This window comes from Aotus nancymaae, unplaced genomic scaffold (genome assembly GCF_030222135.1).
Source record: "Aotus nancymaae isolate 86718 unplaced genomic scaffold, 86718_ANA_hifiasm-v0.15.2.pri h1tg000003l, whole genome shotgun sequence".
In the NCBI taxonomy this organism is placed as follows: domain Eukaryota; kingdom Metazoa; phylum Chordata; class Mammalia; order Primates; family Aotidae; genus Aotus; species Aotus nancymaae.
The window spans coordinates 49379610-49399891 of NW_026988414.1; the positions used below are offsets into that span (position 1 = coordinate 49379610).

Here is a 20282-nt window from a genome sequence, read left to right on the forward strand (position 1 = left end):
AATAAAATCTCAATGTAATTTTACAATTTAGTGGGCAAGGATTTTTATAAAATATTTATATATTATACATAAGATACCTTCTGTTCTTCCCCCAATTAAGGCCCATTTATATATTATGTATAAATATATTTATACCTAACATTTAAATGTATTATATTTGCCCACCAAATTACAAAATTACATTTATATATGTTATATACACCCAAATATGTATACACACATATATAGACATACACAGATGCATATATATTTGAATATACATGTACATACATACATTCACATACATAAATGTTTGTGTATATAGTGTATTCAAATATATAATATACATACATTTAAAAGAAAATATGAAAGAATGTAAACTAGATGTAAGCTGAATTTTTAAGTTAGAGCAATCTAGGTTTAATTCTAAGTTTTATATCACACACTGGTTAGGACAGCTTGGGAGAATTACTTAACCTTTCTCAGACTGTTTACTTATTTATAAAATTGGGATAAGTATTTTCCTTAAGATATTTGAGTGGATTAATAAAATTTAATGAAATGTCTAATATAAAGTGTTCAGCACAAGTAAGGATGGCATCCACCTGGAGAACCAATCAATAAAGAAGGCCAAAAGAAATTTTCTCTGGAATAAGTTGGAAGTTTGAAACAAGTTAAATCCAGCTGCCTAGCCTAAAAACGTTCCTTAGGTAATTGGACATTTGGGGTATTTCAATTCGCACAGAAGTAGACAGCGCCCTCAAGTGGAAATTTTAAAAATCACACCTCATAGAACTGACCCATTCTGAGCAAGGCGTAAACCGCATAGTACAACTATGAGCACACACCTAGGATGAAAACACAGCTGACATTACCTAAGGTCTGCAGCCGCCTCTATCCGAAAACCTGAAGCACAAAGTTGTGTGATGTAGCGCCATTTTCCAATAACAAATGAGTTGTTTTATCATCTAAATTGTAAATATTTTTTAAATCACAGATTTCATTTATAGAACCTTACTGCTGCTCATTGTTGAAGAAATTGACATAGATATATTACTACTGATTATTTAATCTACCTCCTTTCCCGCTAACAATCCTCAGGGCTAGGTGTTATTATGATTATTCTAATTGTCAGATGAGGAGACTGGGGCATTCAGAAAATTAACTTCATTAACTGAGATCAAACAAAAAGTAGCAAAATCAAGAGTGAAATCTTACACCCTTGCTTTCGGCTTCGATGTCACCCAATACACCTTGCAGTTTAGAAAACCAGAACACTGGAGAAAGGAACTCCATTTTGACTATGAAGTCGAATTTGTTTAGAGCCTGGCCCACAGGACACGTTTACTAAACGTTAATTTCTTGCCACATACTTTGGTCCTCAAAGGTCATTTCTGTATTTCTCTATAGCCCAGAATATTGTTTCATGCATGCTGCAATTAGATTTAAAAATCAATTAATATTAATACATGAATTAAGAACCCACTCTGGCTACTCAGTTCCTAAATTCCTGAGAATATTTTTAATAATAAAGGCTATCTTTTGCTATGGGAGGCAAAAATTGAGAAGAAATATTTCTTGCTTGTGTGAAGCCATTACTCAACAAAGAATGGGAGTGGAATAAGTACTGAAGTAATTCTTTAACTCCAGCCGTGACATGCAAAATTTGGTCTTCCAAATTAAAATTAGTATAGTCTAATGATGACCCTAATCATTCTCATATATATGTGACTGAGACAATATTTTTATTTTCTATATTAAATGAATTAAGTGATTAACTCTGTTATTTTGAAAAAGTTTTAAAGCTCAGAGTTTCTTTTTATTCTATTTTTATTTATTTTTATTATTTATTTATTTATTTTGACAGTGTCTTGCTGTGTCGCCAGGCTGGAGTGCAGTGGCGTGATCTTGGCTCACCACAATCTCCACCTCCCAGTTCAAGCGATTCTCCTGCCTCAGCCTTCCAAGTAGTTGGGATTACAGGTGCATTCCACCACACCCAGTTAATTTTTGTATTTTTGGTAGAGATGGGGTTTTACCATGTTGGCCAGGATGGTCTCGATCTCCTGACCTCATGATCTGCCCACCTCAGCCTCCCAAAGTGCTGAGACTACAGGTGTGAGACCCTGCGCCCGGCCCTTTAAACTTTTAAAGAAATAAGACCTTAAAGATTATGTTCATGTACCTGTTACACTCTCCAATTCTATTTCCTTCCATTTCTAGAGGTAACTAATGTGATTATTATAGCCAATCCACATGTTTGTACTTTTATTATATATCTTACCTGTAAAAAATATATTCCAAGTTCTGTGTTTTAGCTTAATTTTCATGAAGAGAATTATACACAATTATTTCACGAGATTTTCTTTTCTAATCAGCATTTTGCCTTCAGATTTACCCATATTGATAAATAAAGATCCAACTAGTTCATTATAACTGTTGGTTATTTGGCTAATTTTGTTGATTAATAGTGTTTACATATCCTGGATAGGTATTTTTGTACGTTATATATGTAGTTTGTAGTGTCTTCGGTTATTTTGTATTTTATTGTTAAAATTTTTAATTTTACTATAGTTCTGTTTTGGTAAAAACATATATATATATATTCATCCCCTTTAGATATAAAGATAGTCACATTGTCTTCTAATAATTGGAAAGTTGTGTTTTTAACATAGAGGCCTTTATTCTATCTGGGATTTACTTTTGTGAATAGCATGATCATGTACTAGATGTTCCTATATCTTTCCATAACAATCATCTTCTAAGCCACTGTCATCCCTTATCTGGTTTACACAATAACCTCCAAATGTACTTTTTTGCTCCCTTCTTTGCCCATTTGTTCTCCACAACAACACAGCTAGAATGATCTTTTAAAACGATGTTTTCCTATGCCAAAAATCTCCTCAACTTTATATGTTGTCTTGAATGAAATTCATGCATAATCCATGGGTTACGTGTCACTTTCCTAGTTGTGACATTGCACTAAAATTATGCAAGATGTTAAGATTGGAGAAAAGTGGGTAAAAGGTATATGGGATGTTTCTGTACTATTTCTTACAATGACAAGTAATTTTAAAATTATCCTGCAATAATTTTTTTTTTTTTTTTTTTTTTTTTTTTTGAGACGGAGTTTCGCTCGTTACCCAGGCTGGAGTGCAATGGCGCGATCTCGGCTCACCGCAACCTCCGCCTCCTGGGTTCAGGCAATTCTCCTGCCTCAGCCTCCTGAGTAGCTGGGATTACAGGCACGCGTCACCATGCCCAGCTAATTTTTTTTTGTATTAGTGGAGACAGGGTTTCACCATGCTGACCAGGATGGTCTCGATCTCTTGACCTCGTGATCCACCCGCCTCGGCCTCCCAAAGTGCTGGGATTACAGGCTTGAGCCACCGCGCCCGGCCTTATTATTTCTTTACATTTAATATGTGCCCAAGCTTTGATTCAGAGTAGGAAAAAATACTGCTTCATAAAGCTATAAGATTGAAAACTTACGAAATTTGTAACATTTTATCTGCTTAATTTTGTTCCGTCAACTTGGTTAAGACTGGAAGCTAAGTTTCCCAGAATTTCCTTCCCTATATGTTTCAAAGTTTGAGTTGGCCCAAAGAGGAACTCTACAAGATTTACTAGGCAGAAAGAAAGCAGAAGTCATTACAGTGAGAAAGTATTATAATAAAACACAATGACAGACTCGGAGGTACCCAGCAGGTCTTAACTTGTCCTCTCTCTCTTCCACTAGATAATGAGCTTATATTCCTAATTGCTGATCTTGCTGACCAGGAGTAGCCCCACTACCACCAGCAGGTGCTTGGCTGAGGACTCACAGAAGTAGCAGCTACATAGAGAAAACCTCTTTCCATTAGTCACCTCCATAGTGCCCCCTCTATTATGCCACTCTGGCAAGATCATGTGCAATGGGTTTTGGAGATTAAAAGTTGGAGTGGATTTATTATATATTAACTGCTTATTCACCTGTTAATTATATTCCCCAGGCAAACCTCAAAGATGGTACCCCCTTGGCAAGGAAAGCACAATCATTATCAAAGTCCTCTGCTGTGGCTTTTCTCTGTATGCTAGGGATATCTATGAGACTTGTGGCCAGAAAAAGAGACTCCCTGAATTCACAAGGGATGATGCAATCCAGGAGTAGTGAAATCCAAGAGGTGGCACTTATATGACAGATACAAGATGGACACGAATTCTACTTTTTTTTTTTTGAGATGGAGTCTTGATCTGTATCCCAGGCTGGAATGCAGTGGTGCGATCTCAGCTCACTGCAACCTCCGCCTCCCGGGTCCCAGTTCAAGCAATTCTCCTACCTTAGCCTCCAAGTAGCTGAGATTATAGGCACGAGCCACCATGTCCAGGTAATTTTTGTATTTTTTAGTAGCGACGGGGTTTTACCATGTTGGCCAGTCTGGTCTTGAACTCCTGACCTCGTGATCTGCCTGCCTTGGCCTCCCAAAGTGCTGTGATTACAGGTGTCAGCCACCGTGCCCGACCACGAATTCTATTTTTTAAAAATTGTGCTAAAGCAATTACCAGAATAATGTGACCTGCAGTGTGTTTTGCATTGACTAATCAATAATTGTGTTTCTACAAATGAAATAGGTGTGCAGGTTAACAAAGTCATACTTGATTTGTATAAGTGGAAAAGCTGTAGGTCTGATGAAGCTAGGACTGTCTCGAATTATCACAATAAAAAGTAATGACCCCTCAACATACTTTAGAGGTGAACCTCTTTATAGACCCAGAGCCTCCTGCAGAAAGTGAAGATAGGTACGCTTAAATAGATTCTCTGCTACACTTTCAGTACTTTACACTGCAGATATTTAACCTAGCTTTCTCCAAAAGAACCTAAACCAATGTACCAAGAGACTCTACACTAAGAAAAGATAAATAACCCTACTTTTCAGAGTTCACTGAACAACAACTATTCTCTAGAAGCCTAAACTGCCACTGTGGTCCACCAGGCTGGATAGGTCTTAAAGCGAAGAGTAAGGTCTAATCATCAATGACATTTTGGTTCAAGTCCATCTCACAGTGAGTCTGATGGGTTCCCAAAACTATCCTATATTTATTTCCTCATTTCTGGAATCTTTGGAAGACGCATATTCAAAACTGGCAGAATGGGTCTCTGAGCTGCAGATTGAGGACCATTACAATTGGAAATATCAAATAGAGTCTTGAGAACTTCTCTCCCTCCCAAAGCAGCGAAACAAAAGCAATAGCACATTCCTAGAGGGACTACCAAGGTTTGTGCCACAATCAAGGATGGAAGGGGTCCTAACATATTCCCATTCAAACCACCTATTTGGCCCATGGAGAAGGCAGTTGGGTCTTGTAGAAGGACATAACTTAATTAAGTAATAATTTTAACTGCAGCTGTATTTCTAGATATAGTTGCTTTATTGGAACAAATCAACACAGCCTCTATTTTTGTAGTTTTAGACTACTGATGTCATACTTTTTCTCTATACTTGTAAGAACCACCAGAAGCAGTAACACCTCACATAACTTTCCTTAAGACTATATCAGCTCTCCTGCCCTCTGCTACAATGTAGTCCACCACCAGAAATTGTTTGCTTCTTCTCTCTATGAGACATCAAGCAAGTCTGCTACACAGACATCATTCTGATTGAACCCAGTAAGCAGAAGGTAGAAAATATTCTAGATATCTTGTCCAGACATATGCATGCCAGAAGCTGGAAGAGTGAATCCTATAAACATTCATAAGCATGTAATATCTGTGGTATTGGCCTGGAACATATTGAAACATCTCTTACCAGATGAAAAGCATGCTTCTGTATCTGACATCTGCTGCCTTTAAGAGGTGGAGCTCTGTATTTCGGTTGCAATAGATACCTGGTGTGGGCATCTTCAAACCATTTACCAAATAATCCAATAAGCTACCAGTTTTGAGTCAGGCCCAGACTACATGGAGATTCTGCAACAAAACCAGACTGCCATTCGACTTTCCCTGCCACTTGGGCCATATAATCCAGCAGATCAATAGGGTTTGCAGTGTCTATGGCAGTTAGATCCTAAGGGAAACCTGTGGCAGATCTTTATAGGTCATTCACAGTATACCCCTCTTAGAGTTGGAGAAAAGTTTTGTTTCCCCAACAGGAAATTATTCTTCTTTTGAGGAACAGCTTCCTCCTTGTTATGGGTTCCCATCAGAGTCCTGACACTTAGTATTGGCCATCAAATAATCAGGTGACCATAAATATTCATATTAACAAGGTGTTATCTGACTCACCAAGTCTTAGGTAGCAGTACTCCATCAAGTGGAAACGATCGACGAATTTTCCTCCAAAGATTTTCAAGTCACAAATCAGTTGCATGGAAAGTGGCTTAAATTCCCAGGGCTTCTATTCGTGCCACACAGCCTCCTCTCTCTCATGTGGAGTTGTCTTTTATGGCAGGATGAGGAAGAACAACTTTATCCTTGTCCACAGATGGTTCTTCTCACTATTCTGGCCTATCTCAAAAGGGCAGCTAAGGCACTACAGGTGTGACCTCGAAGTAGAGTAGTGAAGAAAATGTTTCCAGTGGGAAAAACTTCAAACTATACACCTGATTTTTCATGTTGCCTGGCAGGAGATACAGATAGAGGTACATATCTAGAATGAGTCATGAGCAGTGATTAACAGTTTGGCTGGATGGTAAGCAAGTTAGAAGAAACAAGATTGGAAAATCAGTAACAAGGTCTAGAGAAAAAGCATGCAGAAAGACTTCTCCAAATGGGCACAAAATATGAAGATATTTTTGTCCTACATAAATGCTCACCAAAGAGCAACTTCCCAAGAGGAGTATCTTAAAAATCTGATGCACAAGATTATCCATTCTTTTATTCTGAAAATTGCCCAGTTGGCTCATAAAGAGAATGATCATGGAAGTGGAGATGGAGCTTATGCATGGGCTCAGCAACATGGACTTCCATTCATCAAGGCCAATTTGGATAGAGCTACTGCTGACTACCCAAACTGCCAAGAGCAGAGATCTACACTGAGTGTCTGAAATGGCACCATTCCCTGGAGGAACCAGCCAGCCACCTGGTGGCAGGTTGATTACACTGGATCACTTCCATCATTGAAGGAGCACCTCTTTGTTCTCTCTGGGAAAAAACACTTAGGCTAGATATGGTTTTGCCTTTCCCACTCCTAATGTTCTTGCTAAAACTACCAGCTGTGAGCTTACACCATGCCTTATTCACCTTTATAGTATTCCATATGACATTACTTCTGACAAAGAAACTCATTTTATAGCAATGAAGTGCCATGTTGGGCTCATGCTCATGAAATTTACTGGTATCCGCATGTTCCCTTCATCCCGAAACAGCTGGTCTAATAAAATTATGGAATGGTCTTTGGAAGACTCAGTTATGGCATCAGCTGGTGAAAGCACTTTATGGGGCTGCAATAATGTCATCCTAGATGTAAGATATGCTTTGACTCAGCTATAAATATGTAGCGATGTTTCTCCTATGCTCAGGACTTATGAGTCTGGGAATCACAGGGTAGATATGAGAATGACTCCTTTCACATTAATCCTAAGGAACCACTGATAATATTTTTGTTCACATTCTGTACAAATTTTGACCTTTCAGATTCAGAGATCTTACTTCCCAAAGAAGAAATTCATGAGAGAATACAACATTGTACTGGAATCCGCGACTACCATTGGCTATTTGGAGCACCTCAGACACTGAAACAACAGGAAAGAGACAGGGGTAGAATTCCCAGTATTCAGAAGATCCTCTAGAACATCCCTTAGTCTTTCAATATTTTGTGGTAAAAGATCATTAAAAGCTACAACAACCTAATAGAGGCAGGACTATAATGATATAGATGCATCAGGAACCAGGATTTGGGTCACTCTACCAAGTAAGGAATCACAATTAACTGAGACACTTTCAGGGAGCAGAGAAAATATGAATTGCGTAGAAGGAAGTTATAAATACCATCTGTGATCTTATGACTGCTTATGATCCCATGACTGAACATGAGGGCTCTTGCAGGCAAAAATATTTGTGTATTTATTGTTTCAAAGTAAGTGTATTTGTGTGTGTGTATGTTTTCTATTTCCCCAATTCCTTATTCTAACAAAATATGTATTAATAGTGGTTACCTGTATCTCAGGATTAAAGCTACAGGATATTCAAATGAGTGCGTGACTGAGTAAAAGAGAAATTAGCATAACCCACAGATAGGTAAGTGACTGTGTGTGTTCTCTTTTGGGGAGTGGCTAGTGTGTTTTTGTTGTATGGGATAGTTGTATCAACTTCAGGTAAAAGAATGACTTTGTTTTTGCCCTTATGTGGAAGTAAATATGGTCAACATATGTGACTATGAAAGCCGTGTTGACAAGAAGTATACTGTACTAGACTATACTGTCAGTTTGGTTGACTGCAAATTACATTTCTCAGAATTCCCTTTCCTGTATTGTTCAAAGTGAGATTGGCCCAAAAGAGGAATTATGGTGAGATTTTTAAGGTAGAAGTGAAACACAAGTCATTAAGCTTGGATACCCAGTGATTTCCAGGCTGTCCTCACTCTTCCTCACTCCATGCCCAGCTTGTCTTCCTGCTCTTCCTGCTTGTCTTCCTCACTGACCGACAGTAGCACAGGTTCATCACCGGGTGCTCACTCACAGACCAACAGAGCTAGAACCTGCACAGAAGCACTGGTTTCCCATAGCCCCCTTCAGAACCCCTGGCTGGGAACCATTTCAGTGACTGGACATGCTGGACTTCACAGATTTTTCAGTTCCCACTTGTCCGCCCATACCAGTGCTTCAAGCAGATGAGTGAATCTTTCTCTAATCTGCCAGTTTCCCTCTTCCAGACTTTCATTTTCAAGCTCCTCCTTTTTTTATGCTAGTTTAAATTTCTGTAACTCCTTTATTTCCACATATTACAAGAACTCTATTTTCCTAACCTTGACTAATAAATGTAGCATAAACACAAACTATGATTTTTGCTGTTTATTTTCTTCAGATAGCCGTGAAAGTAATCCAAATAACATATACATTAATACATTACAAAAGTGTGGCTCGCCTACGAAATGAACAACCAAACAGGAAGTCTGGAACAAAGCCCGTATGCTGCTCTGGTGATGGCTGCCCTTTGGGCTCCATATCCACTAAGTGGATTAAGTACAATTACAGTACTCTTTGTTGAGAGACTGCCACCGGGGGGCAAAGATTGTATCTTAATACAAAGTAATAACAGTGAGAGTTATTTATTTAGCATCAGTATATAAGTATTACTGTACTCTGCCATTTATTTAAGCTTTTGTCTCTATGAATCTTGCAAGTTAAATATTATCTTTGTTTTACTGAGAATAAATGTCTAGAGAGTACAAGTAACCTGTCCAGATCTTATCGATGAGTCCATTCTAGGTTTCCTCAATTCCAAAACAAATGCTTCTTCTAGGAAGACATATTGGCATTTACCTTATAGAAAATGTACTAACGTTTGTCTTCGGTGCTCTTCCATGTCCTCTTTAAGCCCACTCATGCCTATATACCTTACACTACCTCTGTCAGTTTTAATCCCTTGTAAGACATGTACTGTGTTCTATGTCTCTTCTGCCTACTCTCAGGAGGCTATCACATAGGCAAAATTCTGATGAGCAAAACTGCACTGTGTTTTATTGACAAATAATGGTAGGGTGTTTTCATTTTCATGGCCTTAGAATTGAAATTTCATTACCTATTTATTTAAAAAATGCTTTCCATATTTCTGATGAGCTACAAAATGATTCAGTCCCGATATTAAACCAGTAATGAAAAATCCCATCAATCAGGTCTCTGATTGGTATTTTCTACATGCATTTTTCAATGAGTACAAGATGCGTTATCATACAAGGCAGCCATTACACTCTTGGACAGCTGTTAACTATGAAAAAGTCATTCCTTATGTTCCTCTGAATACTCTATGAAATGTTTGCCTCCTAGGTCCTCTAAATGATAAGGATAAACCCAATTCATTTTTGTCATATGCTAGCTCTTAAAGCATTTACCCCCTCTTTCTTCTCACCACTAATTAGTGGCTTAGGAGTTCAGCATCCATGGACATGAATATCAAGATTACAAAGAACTCACTGATGTACGAACATCGTCAAATAACATCGACATTGGTTGATTGGTTGTTTTCGTATACATGACAATATAGACTGTGAACAACTTGAGGCAAAGTCTTATCTTAATCACTTCTTTATATCTTGTGTCTAACACAGTGCATGACATGAAATAGAGTGCTTATTAAATATGTACTGAATGAATAAATTCTTAAGCTAATACTTCCTATCATTTATTTATTTCAGACAGTGGAAACCTAGTATTTGAGCACCTATGATATATCAGACACTGTACAAAGCTGTGAATGGACAAAACAGATATGAATCCTTCCTCAGACCTTGGAGTCTGAAGTTGCTGAAGTGAGTACAATAATTCTACTCCAGATGACCCATACTACTAACTGTAGGGAGAAAAAACTCTACTGCTGAGCATCAGTATCCTCACATACTATTAAGTTGTTAGACAAATAACCTATTTTAAGTTCTTATATTATTATAAAGGGTATGGAATGTGTAAGCATTATATAAAATAAGTTTTATGATTATAAAATTATGTTATAAATATGAATACTGCCCAAAATGGATGTTCTTCCAAGTTCAAAAGTAATTCAGTTTCTCAGATACAAGCACATCATAAGACCACATAAATAATGCAGTAACTATAGGATTATTGTTTTAAACCATATCTCTACTGGATAATGTAACTTCCTTTACAGCAAAATATTTTACATTCAGTATCCTCTATAGGATTTAGCACTTTTCAGAAAAATAGCATTCAGTAAGTGGATTAATGCAATAGAAACAACTGAAGAATCACAAAGGAATCTAACCTGAATACCATTTAGGAGATTGAAGAACCCAGTGAAATTATATGCAAAACTGTGTGTCTGTAAGCCATTTTGTAGAGTTCTTCAGTTTTATCAGGGTCTCAAAGAGATCTATTATAATATAAGAGTTTCTTACTCAGTATATATATATATATATATTTGTGACCAATGAGAAGAGTGTTTATTTGCTGCTGAGACAGCAGCTGTGCTACACAGAGAAGGTGCTTCTCTGGCAGTGAGGCAGGGATTCCGTGCAAGCTGCAGGCAGCCATCTTTTCATCCTTGGAGGTGATGGCCTGGGATGAAGCAGATACAAACACAGAGGGAGGCAGGAAGACACTGGGTGAAATTGCTCACCTGCTGCCAATGCCAACACCACTGGACTTTTCCTTTCATAAGCCAAGAAATTTCCTTTACTCATTCAACAAATTGCCTTTATGTTTAAACCAACTATTGAATACCAGAAGCAGCCTAGCTAATATAGCTCCTTTGGATAAAAGTAGAAGTTTCACATTCACCTTTAATGTTATTTCACTTTCCAAAATTAATTTCCTGGCACCAAACAAGAACCCTGGTAAATGTATCACCTGAGCTGCAGGCCACACATGCTCACAAGTGTGTCCCTCCATATATGGCTTTGAAGCCATATACATGGCTTTCCAGCTCTCGTGGGTGGCCAGGGGCTTTTGTGTGCCCTTCAAAGCCTTCACCCGTTGGGCCTCTGTCCATATTTCCAGCCCGGGGACCCAATATTTGACCCACAAGGCCCAGGCAGGAGGGTATCTGGCATGTACAGCCCTGACCACACTGAGCTGCTCCCTTGGCGAGGGTGGAGGGGCCGGAGCGGTGTCTTCCTGCCTGTGGCTTCCTTCCAGCCTCCACCACCCCTGGGGGCCTCCTCCAAGGAGCAGGCACTTCGATGTCCTCTAGTGCCCACGCGCAGGGCAGGCTGGGGGAGGAACTGGAACCCAGCCCATGCTTCTGCCCCCGCCTTGGCACCCCAAGGTTTCCTCTCAGGCAACAAGGAGCATACGAAGTGAGCCCCTGCACACAGGTGGCTGGGATATGTTCATCTTCCACACGGAGGCAAGTGCTGGGGATGAGGATGAATGCCTATACCAATCCCAGCTCTGACACTGCCTTGCTGAGTCACCCATCAGCCCTAATGCTTCCTGGAGGAGGAGACAAGCAGACAGGGTGCCCCAGAGAAGAGCTGTGTCACCAAAGGCCAGGACGCCCACCTCTGGGTCACACTTGGCCGTGCTTTGCTTTTGGCTTCAGTTTATTTACTAAACAGCAGGGAGAAGAGCACTGTTAACACTCCCCGCCCTGGGCTGGGGTAAGGGCGGAGGACACTGACTCAGATCGAGAAGTGGCCCTCACTGTATAGAGTCTGCGGCTGAGGACCACAGTGGCACTGAGACTTGCCCGAAGTCACATCACAGAGCTGGGGTGACTTTCTCACTCCCTGGCCCCAACCTGCTTTTCCATTTGTAGAACGCACACTAGCTGTAGCAGCTGGGGGATCCAGGGCTGGCTAAAACTTGGCCTCCTGCAGCGGTGAGCTGAGGGTTATGCTGGACCCGCCAGAGGTCAGGTGACAGCTGTTTCCCCTTTCAGGCTTGGGAGGGAGTTGCTTGAGTGTATATTCTCAGTGGGCTAAATACGACACGAGAGAGCTCAGCTCTCCAAGCAGCCCCTTCCTCCTTGTCACATCAAGGCACTTTCAGAAGCTGCTAGACTCCAACTGGGGCTCCGCCACTGCATCGCCTCCGCTGTGCTGGCTCACCTCTCCCAAGGGTGTGGAGGCAAACCCAGGTCAAGCTCTGAGTGGCGCCCAGCACCCGGTCAGAGCCAGGTACCTGCCAGCTATTATTATCAGCCCAAGTGCAACAGGAGAACACACGTTGTGTGACGTTCAGCCATGGCCTGGCGTTGCGCACCTCCCCATGCTCTGAGAATGCTATTTGGAGAAGCCCTTCTCCATCGTCTCAGTCACTTCTGGGTGCAGGAAGCAGCTGGCCAACCGTTCGATGTCATCCAGCGTCAGGCGGCTCAGGGACCTCTCGTAATCCCTCTGCATCTGTTCCAGGACCCTGCTGGCATCTGCCGCGCTGAAGTGGCGGGCCAAGACTTTGGAGATCAGCTGCCAGAACTGCGGGGGTGAGGAGTCGGCCAGTCTCCGGCCAGTGCCTTCTTCTAGTAGCACCTTCTCCATGGGTTTGACCACTAGGTTGAGCTTGGAGTTGGGCCCGATGCTATAATCCGAGAGTCGTTTCCCATCTGCCAGGGCCTTGCCCTTGAAGAGCAGCCGCTGCTGGCGCACGGGGACGTTCAGCTTCTCTGAGACCAGCTGCTTCAGCGTGGACACCAGCTCGTCCTCCGGCACCTGCAGGCAGCACTCGCGGCCCTGCAGCGCCTTCACCGTCAGCTGCATGGCGTCCACTCGGGCAGGCGCGCACTCCAACCGCCCCCCGCCGTGCGCCGCCGCCCCGGGCGCGCACCCCAACCACCCCTCGCCGCGCGCCGCCCCGGGCGCGCACCCCAACCGCCCCCCGCCGTGCGCCGCCGCCACTGCCGCCGGACTCTTAGTATATATTAATTGAATTTCAACTATTTGCTAGACGTTGTACTATGATTTAGGCTTAGAATCTAAAACTTTTTTCTAATAAATGAATATTGAGAACATCAACATTTTACAAGATCTGCTTTCTTAAATTCACACCGTTAAAATTAATATATAACCCGTTAAACACATTTACATCCTAAATCAGCATCAGATTTTCTGAAGTAATTTAATATCACATTTTCTAGCAAAATATTCCTTGGAAATACATTTACTGGCTTCATGAAAAAAGCCTCCATAATGATATAACCTATAGGGCTTTAATGTATAGGTACATAGACATATATATGCATATACATACGTACACACACACATATATACATATAATTTAAAAATCTTTAGTGAGTCATGCTGCTCAAATTGTTTAAATAATCCCTAATTCATCAACTATCTTTCACCATCTCTGGGTTTCCATTTATTTTTGATAACAATGAAGCTACTGTCCTTCAAAAAAATGATGACATACAAAGAAAATGTTCTAGAAATTGTCTTCTAAGCAGTTTCCTCAGGGACTTTCCACTGACTGAAATAAATAGTTTTCAAATGTGCCAGATGGAGGACAAAAAGTCTGTTTAAAATTGCAAGAATACCTCTGAAACTTCATGGCAGTTTTTCCCCTTTGGAAACCTTATGTCTCTCCTCAGTGCATTAAGCATCAACTATCTCCAGTTAATAAACATTCATTTGAACAGCTATTTTAGTTTTCTGAATAAAATTATTCTTACCTTTCAGAATGGCTGCCATATATTCTTGTCCCAAACTTATAAGAAAAGGATATTTCCCCAGATACATGAATAAGCACACTTACAGTTTGAAACTCTCATCCACAGATGTGCACTTTACAGTATGAAAATTTTAATGTAGCATAATCCAAAGTGACTATTTGAAAAAATGGTCAGTTTATTCTTTGGAAACAATGTTTCTAATTCCTGCACTCTACAGAGCTCAGTTGCAATTGGTGATAGTGGCCAGGAGATGGCGCAGTCTCATTTCCTAAGATTTACTTTGCAGTCTGTAATCCGTAGTGTTAACTTTAAAGAGAAACGGTTTTTAATGGCACTTGTTTTCACAAATGGAAGCTAAGATTGAAAAATAAAACACTCAGAAAATACAAATTCAAATTGCTCCAATGGTTTATTTATTACGAATCACCTAGCTGCAAATAAAATATTTTTAAAATACTTTGAATAACTTTTTTCTTTCCTATGAACAAGGGACAGAATAAAATGTTTTGAAGTAGTAATTACTTAGAATTGCCTTAATTGTTCAATTCTTCCTTTTGGTTTATATTATGTTGGATTGTTTTACACTTACAAATGTATTTTATCACTAAAAATCCCACTTTTCAATAAAATAAAAACAAGTATAGTTTTTAAAATAAAACATTTTTACAAATGATAATTTAGGGAGAAAATTCATTAAAGTAAATATTTCCTGAAATAGCTTTATTCAAGGCACATATAATGTTCAGATTTACTTCTTTCACTTGATAAATTCTAATGAAGGGTCTTCAGATCTAAGGCCTATTATATTGCTCGTGAAAAAAACAGCATTTTAAAACCTCATAATCTACTCACATACTTACTGAAGTATATTAATGGATATGTGTGTATATGTGTGCACGTGCATGTATTGCATACTTCTAGAAACACTCCATAAAGGGAGAATGGGCATATACATTACAGACTGTCCTGATTTGGTCTGAAATACAGTCTACCACAAGTTATTGAATCTTTACTGGAAAGGTAGGAAGAATCTCTAATCATCCCTGAAAAGGCATAATCCAAAGCTGGCCGAAAAGGCAGGGTGGGTACCAACCCAGGTGTTAGGTAGGGTGACATAAAACCAGATAACCCTCTTCCTGCAGAAGAGTATGCCAGCCTTAATGGACTGATACCTACTCTAGGATTTAAGCTGTAGAGATTTGAGTCACCTCCGTAAGATGCAGAAGTAGTTTGAAGAGGAGAGAAAGCTGATTTATTACCTAGAGTTCCAAAACCAATTCCTGCAAGATTAAAACTCGAAGCTCTCTGAAAGGCTGTGTTTTCCAGTTCTCCTGAGCTTGCTAGGTTCCTGTTGTCTGGCTTGTGTTCTTTGCCATTTAAAACCTGTTCAATGGCTTGGACCACATCCCCTTTGCAGAACTGCAGAATGCCTTCTAGACGGCTGCGCCTGTAATTTGGGAAAATCTTGGTAAGGATATCAAGAGGATCTCTTGGTCTTGAGGACACTGTAGGAAGGCTGGCCTTGGTCGCAGTCAAGTCTTTGACCCATTCACTTTCATTTCCTGATTCCAGATCAGAGGATGATAAGGACCTGGGACTTTCTTCACCTTCTGATTGCTCTCCAGGATGAGAAGATAGGATACTATCAGGCTTGTTGGAGTATTCTGAAATAGATGACCTGATGCTTTGTTTCCCAATGACACCATTAGACCTAAGAGATGATCCCAGGGAAAGTTGATGGGATTTGGAGATTGGTTCTTCTTGTCCATTCTGGCGTGAATCCCATTTACTCTCTTTTTGTTCTGGAGAAGAAGGGAAAAAAAAACAAATATAGGGAAAACTTTCCAGAACATAGTAATACTCACTCAAAAATAATGCTGGATAATATAATTCATTCACTTATAATAATCAGTAGTATTTATATACTCCAAGACATTTTAATGAGTAACTCAAATTTAAAAGATTATTCAGAAATGCAGGTGCTAGAATAGTAAAAAATATACTATTCTATCATTTCAGAATCATAAAAATTTGCAATATTAAAATGCAGTTATATTTAGGAATCTGAAGATGAGAGTGTATTGTTACCCCAAAGTGTTCTTACAACACCAATATGGCACACTGACCTTCTTATCTTGCTTGTGTGGGATCTTCCTAAATGTCACCTGTTTTGTTGTTATCTAAGTGATATTTTGTCAAAATGACACTATGAAAAAAGAACTAACTAAAATGACTAGGGAATAAAAGGAATAATCTTAGTTTGAAAATGAATAATCTATTTAATCACTAATGCTAAATTTCAGCAATTTTTAATCATATTTCAGGTTATAATTTACTTGAATAATGTCAAAAAAAACCCAAAATTGTTCATTTCATTTCAAATTTATACCAATAAGTACTACTGCTATATCAATCCCAAATATACTAGAGCGTGCATATTTCATTTTATGAGAGATGATACAGATGGTATTTTTCATAATCCTCTATGAAACATGTACTTTCTTTTTCAGTCCTTAAGAAATATCAATAACAGACTTTAAAATCAAAGTCTATTTTAAAGTCTATTGCAATCCATATTAATGTTCAAATTGTCTTTTAAAAACAACATATTAGGCATTTGCTTTTAAATCACAACCCTCCTCCAATGTTATGGGTAATTTTCTAAAAATACTTTTACACAAAGTTCTGGTTTTTCTATCTTAACATGTTGAGCATATTAAACAAGAATATTTTAATACCCTTTGCCAGACTAACACCAGAAAAATAACAATAGCCATATTCACTATGTAACTTTTGCTTTGGTTTACATTTTTCTATAGCCCCAGAGATATACATGTAAGAGTTAACCGTAAAGTGGAGTGTGTAGATAATTCTGTCCAACTTTCTTTTTTCTACAAAGTTTATGAACGTAAAACAAATATTGCCTAAAGCAGTGATTTGTAAATATGATTTGCAATACTCTCATGTTTTCTCCAGTTTTCTTAAGAAGCAGTCAGTTCTAAATTCTAAAGAAATATCTACAGGTTATTTTAAAATTAAAATGTGTATGATTTAGCATTTTGAAGTTCAAAATGCTCTTCCTATATGCTATTCCCATAAGCATAGGATGAAAGAATGTTGCTACTGCAAAATTACCAACACTCTATAGTATTTTTGACTTTAAATAATACAATAATACTTTTCTAATGAAATCTGCCAAGTGGAAACAGATTAGCATTGGTCCTCCATTCCACTTTACTTATAAATATGATTCAATGAGGATGCCCCCAAACACGTCAAATATCAACATTTCATATCTATAGCAATTTATGCATGAAATCATAATGTCTTATTTTACTCATAGTACAATATATGTAATGAAACACCAATCTGCATAAGATTGTTTAGAAAATATGGTGTCTTTAAAATATTACGATACCATTTAAATCATCTCTCTGTCCTCTCAAATCCTACAGCTTGCTTTACTTCTATTGCATCTATCATTGTATATTAAGCCTCGTATTGTAGTTTTTGGATACATAGAGTCTGCCTTCTTTTGAATATAAGGCTCTTTTGTGTAGGAAATGCTCATTCACTTCTAAATCACTGTTAGTCTTTGTCTAATGAATGAGTAAATTAAATAGACTATTTTACCACAGTTCATGGCTATTGTGTAAGAGGAGGCAGTCAATTTAGAAAGCTATTGAAGTAGCCTTTCAAACATTAGTGTGCTTTTTACGGAGGAGGGGGCATCATCTGAGGCAAATAACAAAATAAAATAATTAGCTCTATAAAACAGAACACTTTGGTACCAACTAGAAATCACATAAATTCAATGTCTCACAGGGAGCTGTCAGCCATTTCACATTGGTGTAGTTTCAGGAATTCTAACTTTTACCTCTCTTTCATAGCAACTTTGCTCTTTAGCACCCTTGATCTTTCATGGGAATTGTATAAAATCTGTTTTGCTTACTGAAATAAATTAGAATATGTGCAAAAAGGGGGCATGTGTCAACACAAAATTCGTTCCGAATTGAATGCCTCATTTCAATTCACAGACCAGTATTTTTCAAAAGTACATTCTCTGATTTGTTGAGATCTGCAATTTTCACAATTCAAGGAAGGTTTCTAATTAATAGTTTACTGTATAGCTATCATATGATTTCATATAATACAACTTCATAAGTTTTGGACTTACACACACAAAAAAAATCACAATGACATTTCCACTGCTCAGTAGGCCCTGTGGAGGGCTATGAAGTTCACAAAAACATATCTCCTAACACAGGAAATGAAGGCAACTGACTTGCAGTCAATAAATAAGAGAGAAAAAAAGAAAACTCCTTAGACAAAAATCCTCTAATACTAAACTTTGAAATTCTTATGGTTTTACAAATGACAATTTACAAAAACAATTTAGAGTGAAGGAAGAAAGAAAGACGATGGAGTAATAGATTTCAGTATCAAGCTTGCAACAACTGTTTGCCCCAACATGTAGTAAAGAACTGCATCCCCAGCTATCAGAGTTTCCCACGCAAAATCAGCTCTGGTTTTACAGCTGAAAACAGTCCAGAGCAGGGAGGATCACCTGAGCCCGGGGAGATTAAGGCCGCAGTGAGCCGTGCTTGCGCCACTGCACTCCAGCCTGGGCAACAGAGTGAGTGAGACCCTGTGTCGAAAGAGTGCAGAGGAGACTCAACCACAGCACCTCTCACTAAGCTTTCGCTCAATGCCTGCTTCAAGTTCTACTCACACAGTCAAAGTCAAATCAACTTTCGCGCAAACAGATCTACCCCTAGGGTGAACTGCTCGTTTGTTATCACCCATTCTTCACTTTTTCATTATCTTATCACCTAAGGGAACGAAAAGTAAACGCCTCCAAAGTGAAGGCGATGGGTCTCTCACACTCTCATTAATGTCATTATTGCAGAGCAGTTCCCCAGAACTTAAAGTGCTTCTTTTAAACAACTATTCCTGTCCGCCTAAGGGCATGGCTGCTTGTTTCAAAGTTTCTTTCCAGAACAACCATTTCCTTGAGCAAAGAGTCAATGAAAGACCAAACTCACCTTGTTTTTCCTCAGGATAATCTTGCTGGAAAACCTCGAAAGCGGGGGTCGCGGAACCTCTGGCCTGTCTCAAGACACCGAGTCCCAGCGCAGCCCCCGCCGCAGGGCCACCAGTGGCCTGGGGATTCTCGGCTCTGCCGCCGCCCCCGGGTGCCCGACCCCCAGGGGCCCCGGAGAGCCCCGAGGACAGGAGCCTCTGCAGCCCCTGGGCTTCGCTCTCCTCCTGCGCCTGCTGCCTGCGCAGCGCCACCTGGGCGGCCATGACGCGCTGGCGCTCGGCGATCAGGGTGCACTTGGCACACGCGCAGTCGCGCCAGCGGCAGAAGCGCTTGTGGCCCTTGAGCGCCGACACCACGCCGTGGTTGCGACAGCGGGCGCACTTGGGCGTCCGCGGGTAGCCGCAGCCCACCGCGCCCACCGCGCCCACCCCCTTCTCCAGCCCCGGAGCGGGCGGGCAGCCTCGGCTTCCCGAGGTGGCGGCGGCGGCGGCGGCGGCCGCAGCTCGCAGAAAGAGGCCGGGCGGCCGCAGGAACGCTGGGGGAACCTGCATCGCCGACGGTACCGGCAAGGCCGCGGAAGGGGGCGGAGGCGCAGCCACCACCAGCCCCGGGGCCAGGTGGGGTCGGCCGCTACCGCCGCGGTCTCTGCTGCCACACTGTGACCGCTCCATTCCCGAGAAGTTTCTGGCCGGGAGTCGCAACTGGAAAGTGCGCTGAGCGCAGCTAACCCCGCGGGGAGGCTGGGGGAGCCGGACAGGACGCGCCGGGGTCCTGCTGAGCCCCACCCGCGCACGGACGAAAGTTTGACACTCTTTCCGCTCGGAGTCGGGACGACCGCGTCCCGGAGCTGGAGACGCTGAGAGGTGCAGCCGTCCCGTGAGCCTGGCACAGTCCTGGGCCGCTAAGTTAATTAATGCCCCTGTGCCTCCAGCCAAGAAGGCGAGGCTGGAGAGGCTGCCCCGCCCACCCGGGCTCCAGGCCAAGCGCGGAAGCGGG

The 20282-nt window shown here is 40.6% G+C and overlaps 2 protein-coding genes across 2 annotated transcripts; both read right to left on the reverse strand.

Annotated features, from left to right (window-relative positions):
• Positions 1-12854: 12854 nt before the first annotated feature.
• Positions 12855-13328, reverse strand: LOC105715596 (ubiquitin-like protein 4A). Its single transcript, XM_012450014.2, has one exon. The coding sequence runs from the start codon at positions 13326-13328 to the stop codon at positions 12855-12857; it is 474 nt and encodes a 157-aa protein (XP_012305437.1).
• Positions 13329-14629: 1301 nt separating this feature from the next.
• Positions 14630-19957, reverse strand: DMRTA1 (DMRT like family A1). Its single transcript, XM_012450039.2, has 2 exons — positions 19288-19957; positions 14630-16044 (listed from the first exon to the last, which is right to left on the reverse strand). Exons 1-2 carry the CDS (start codon positions 19955-19957, stop codon positions 15197-15199), a joined length of 1518 nt encoding a protein of 505 aa, XP_012305462.2. The 3' UTR covers positions 14630-15196.
• Between the last annotated feature and the right edge of the window lie 325 nt (positions 19958-20282).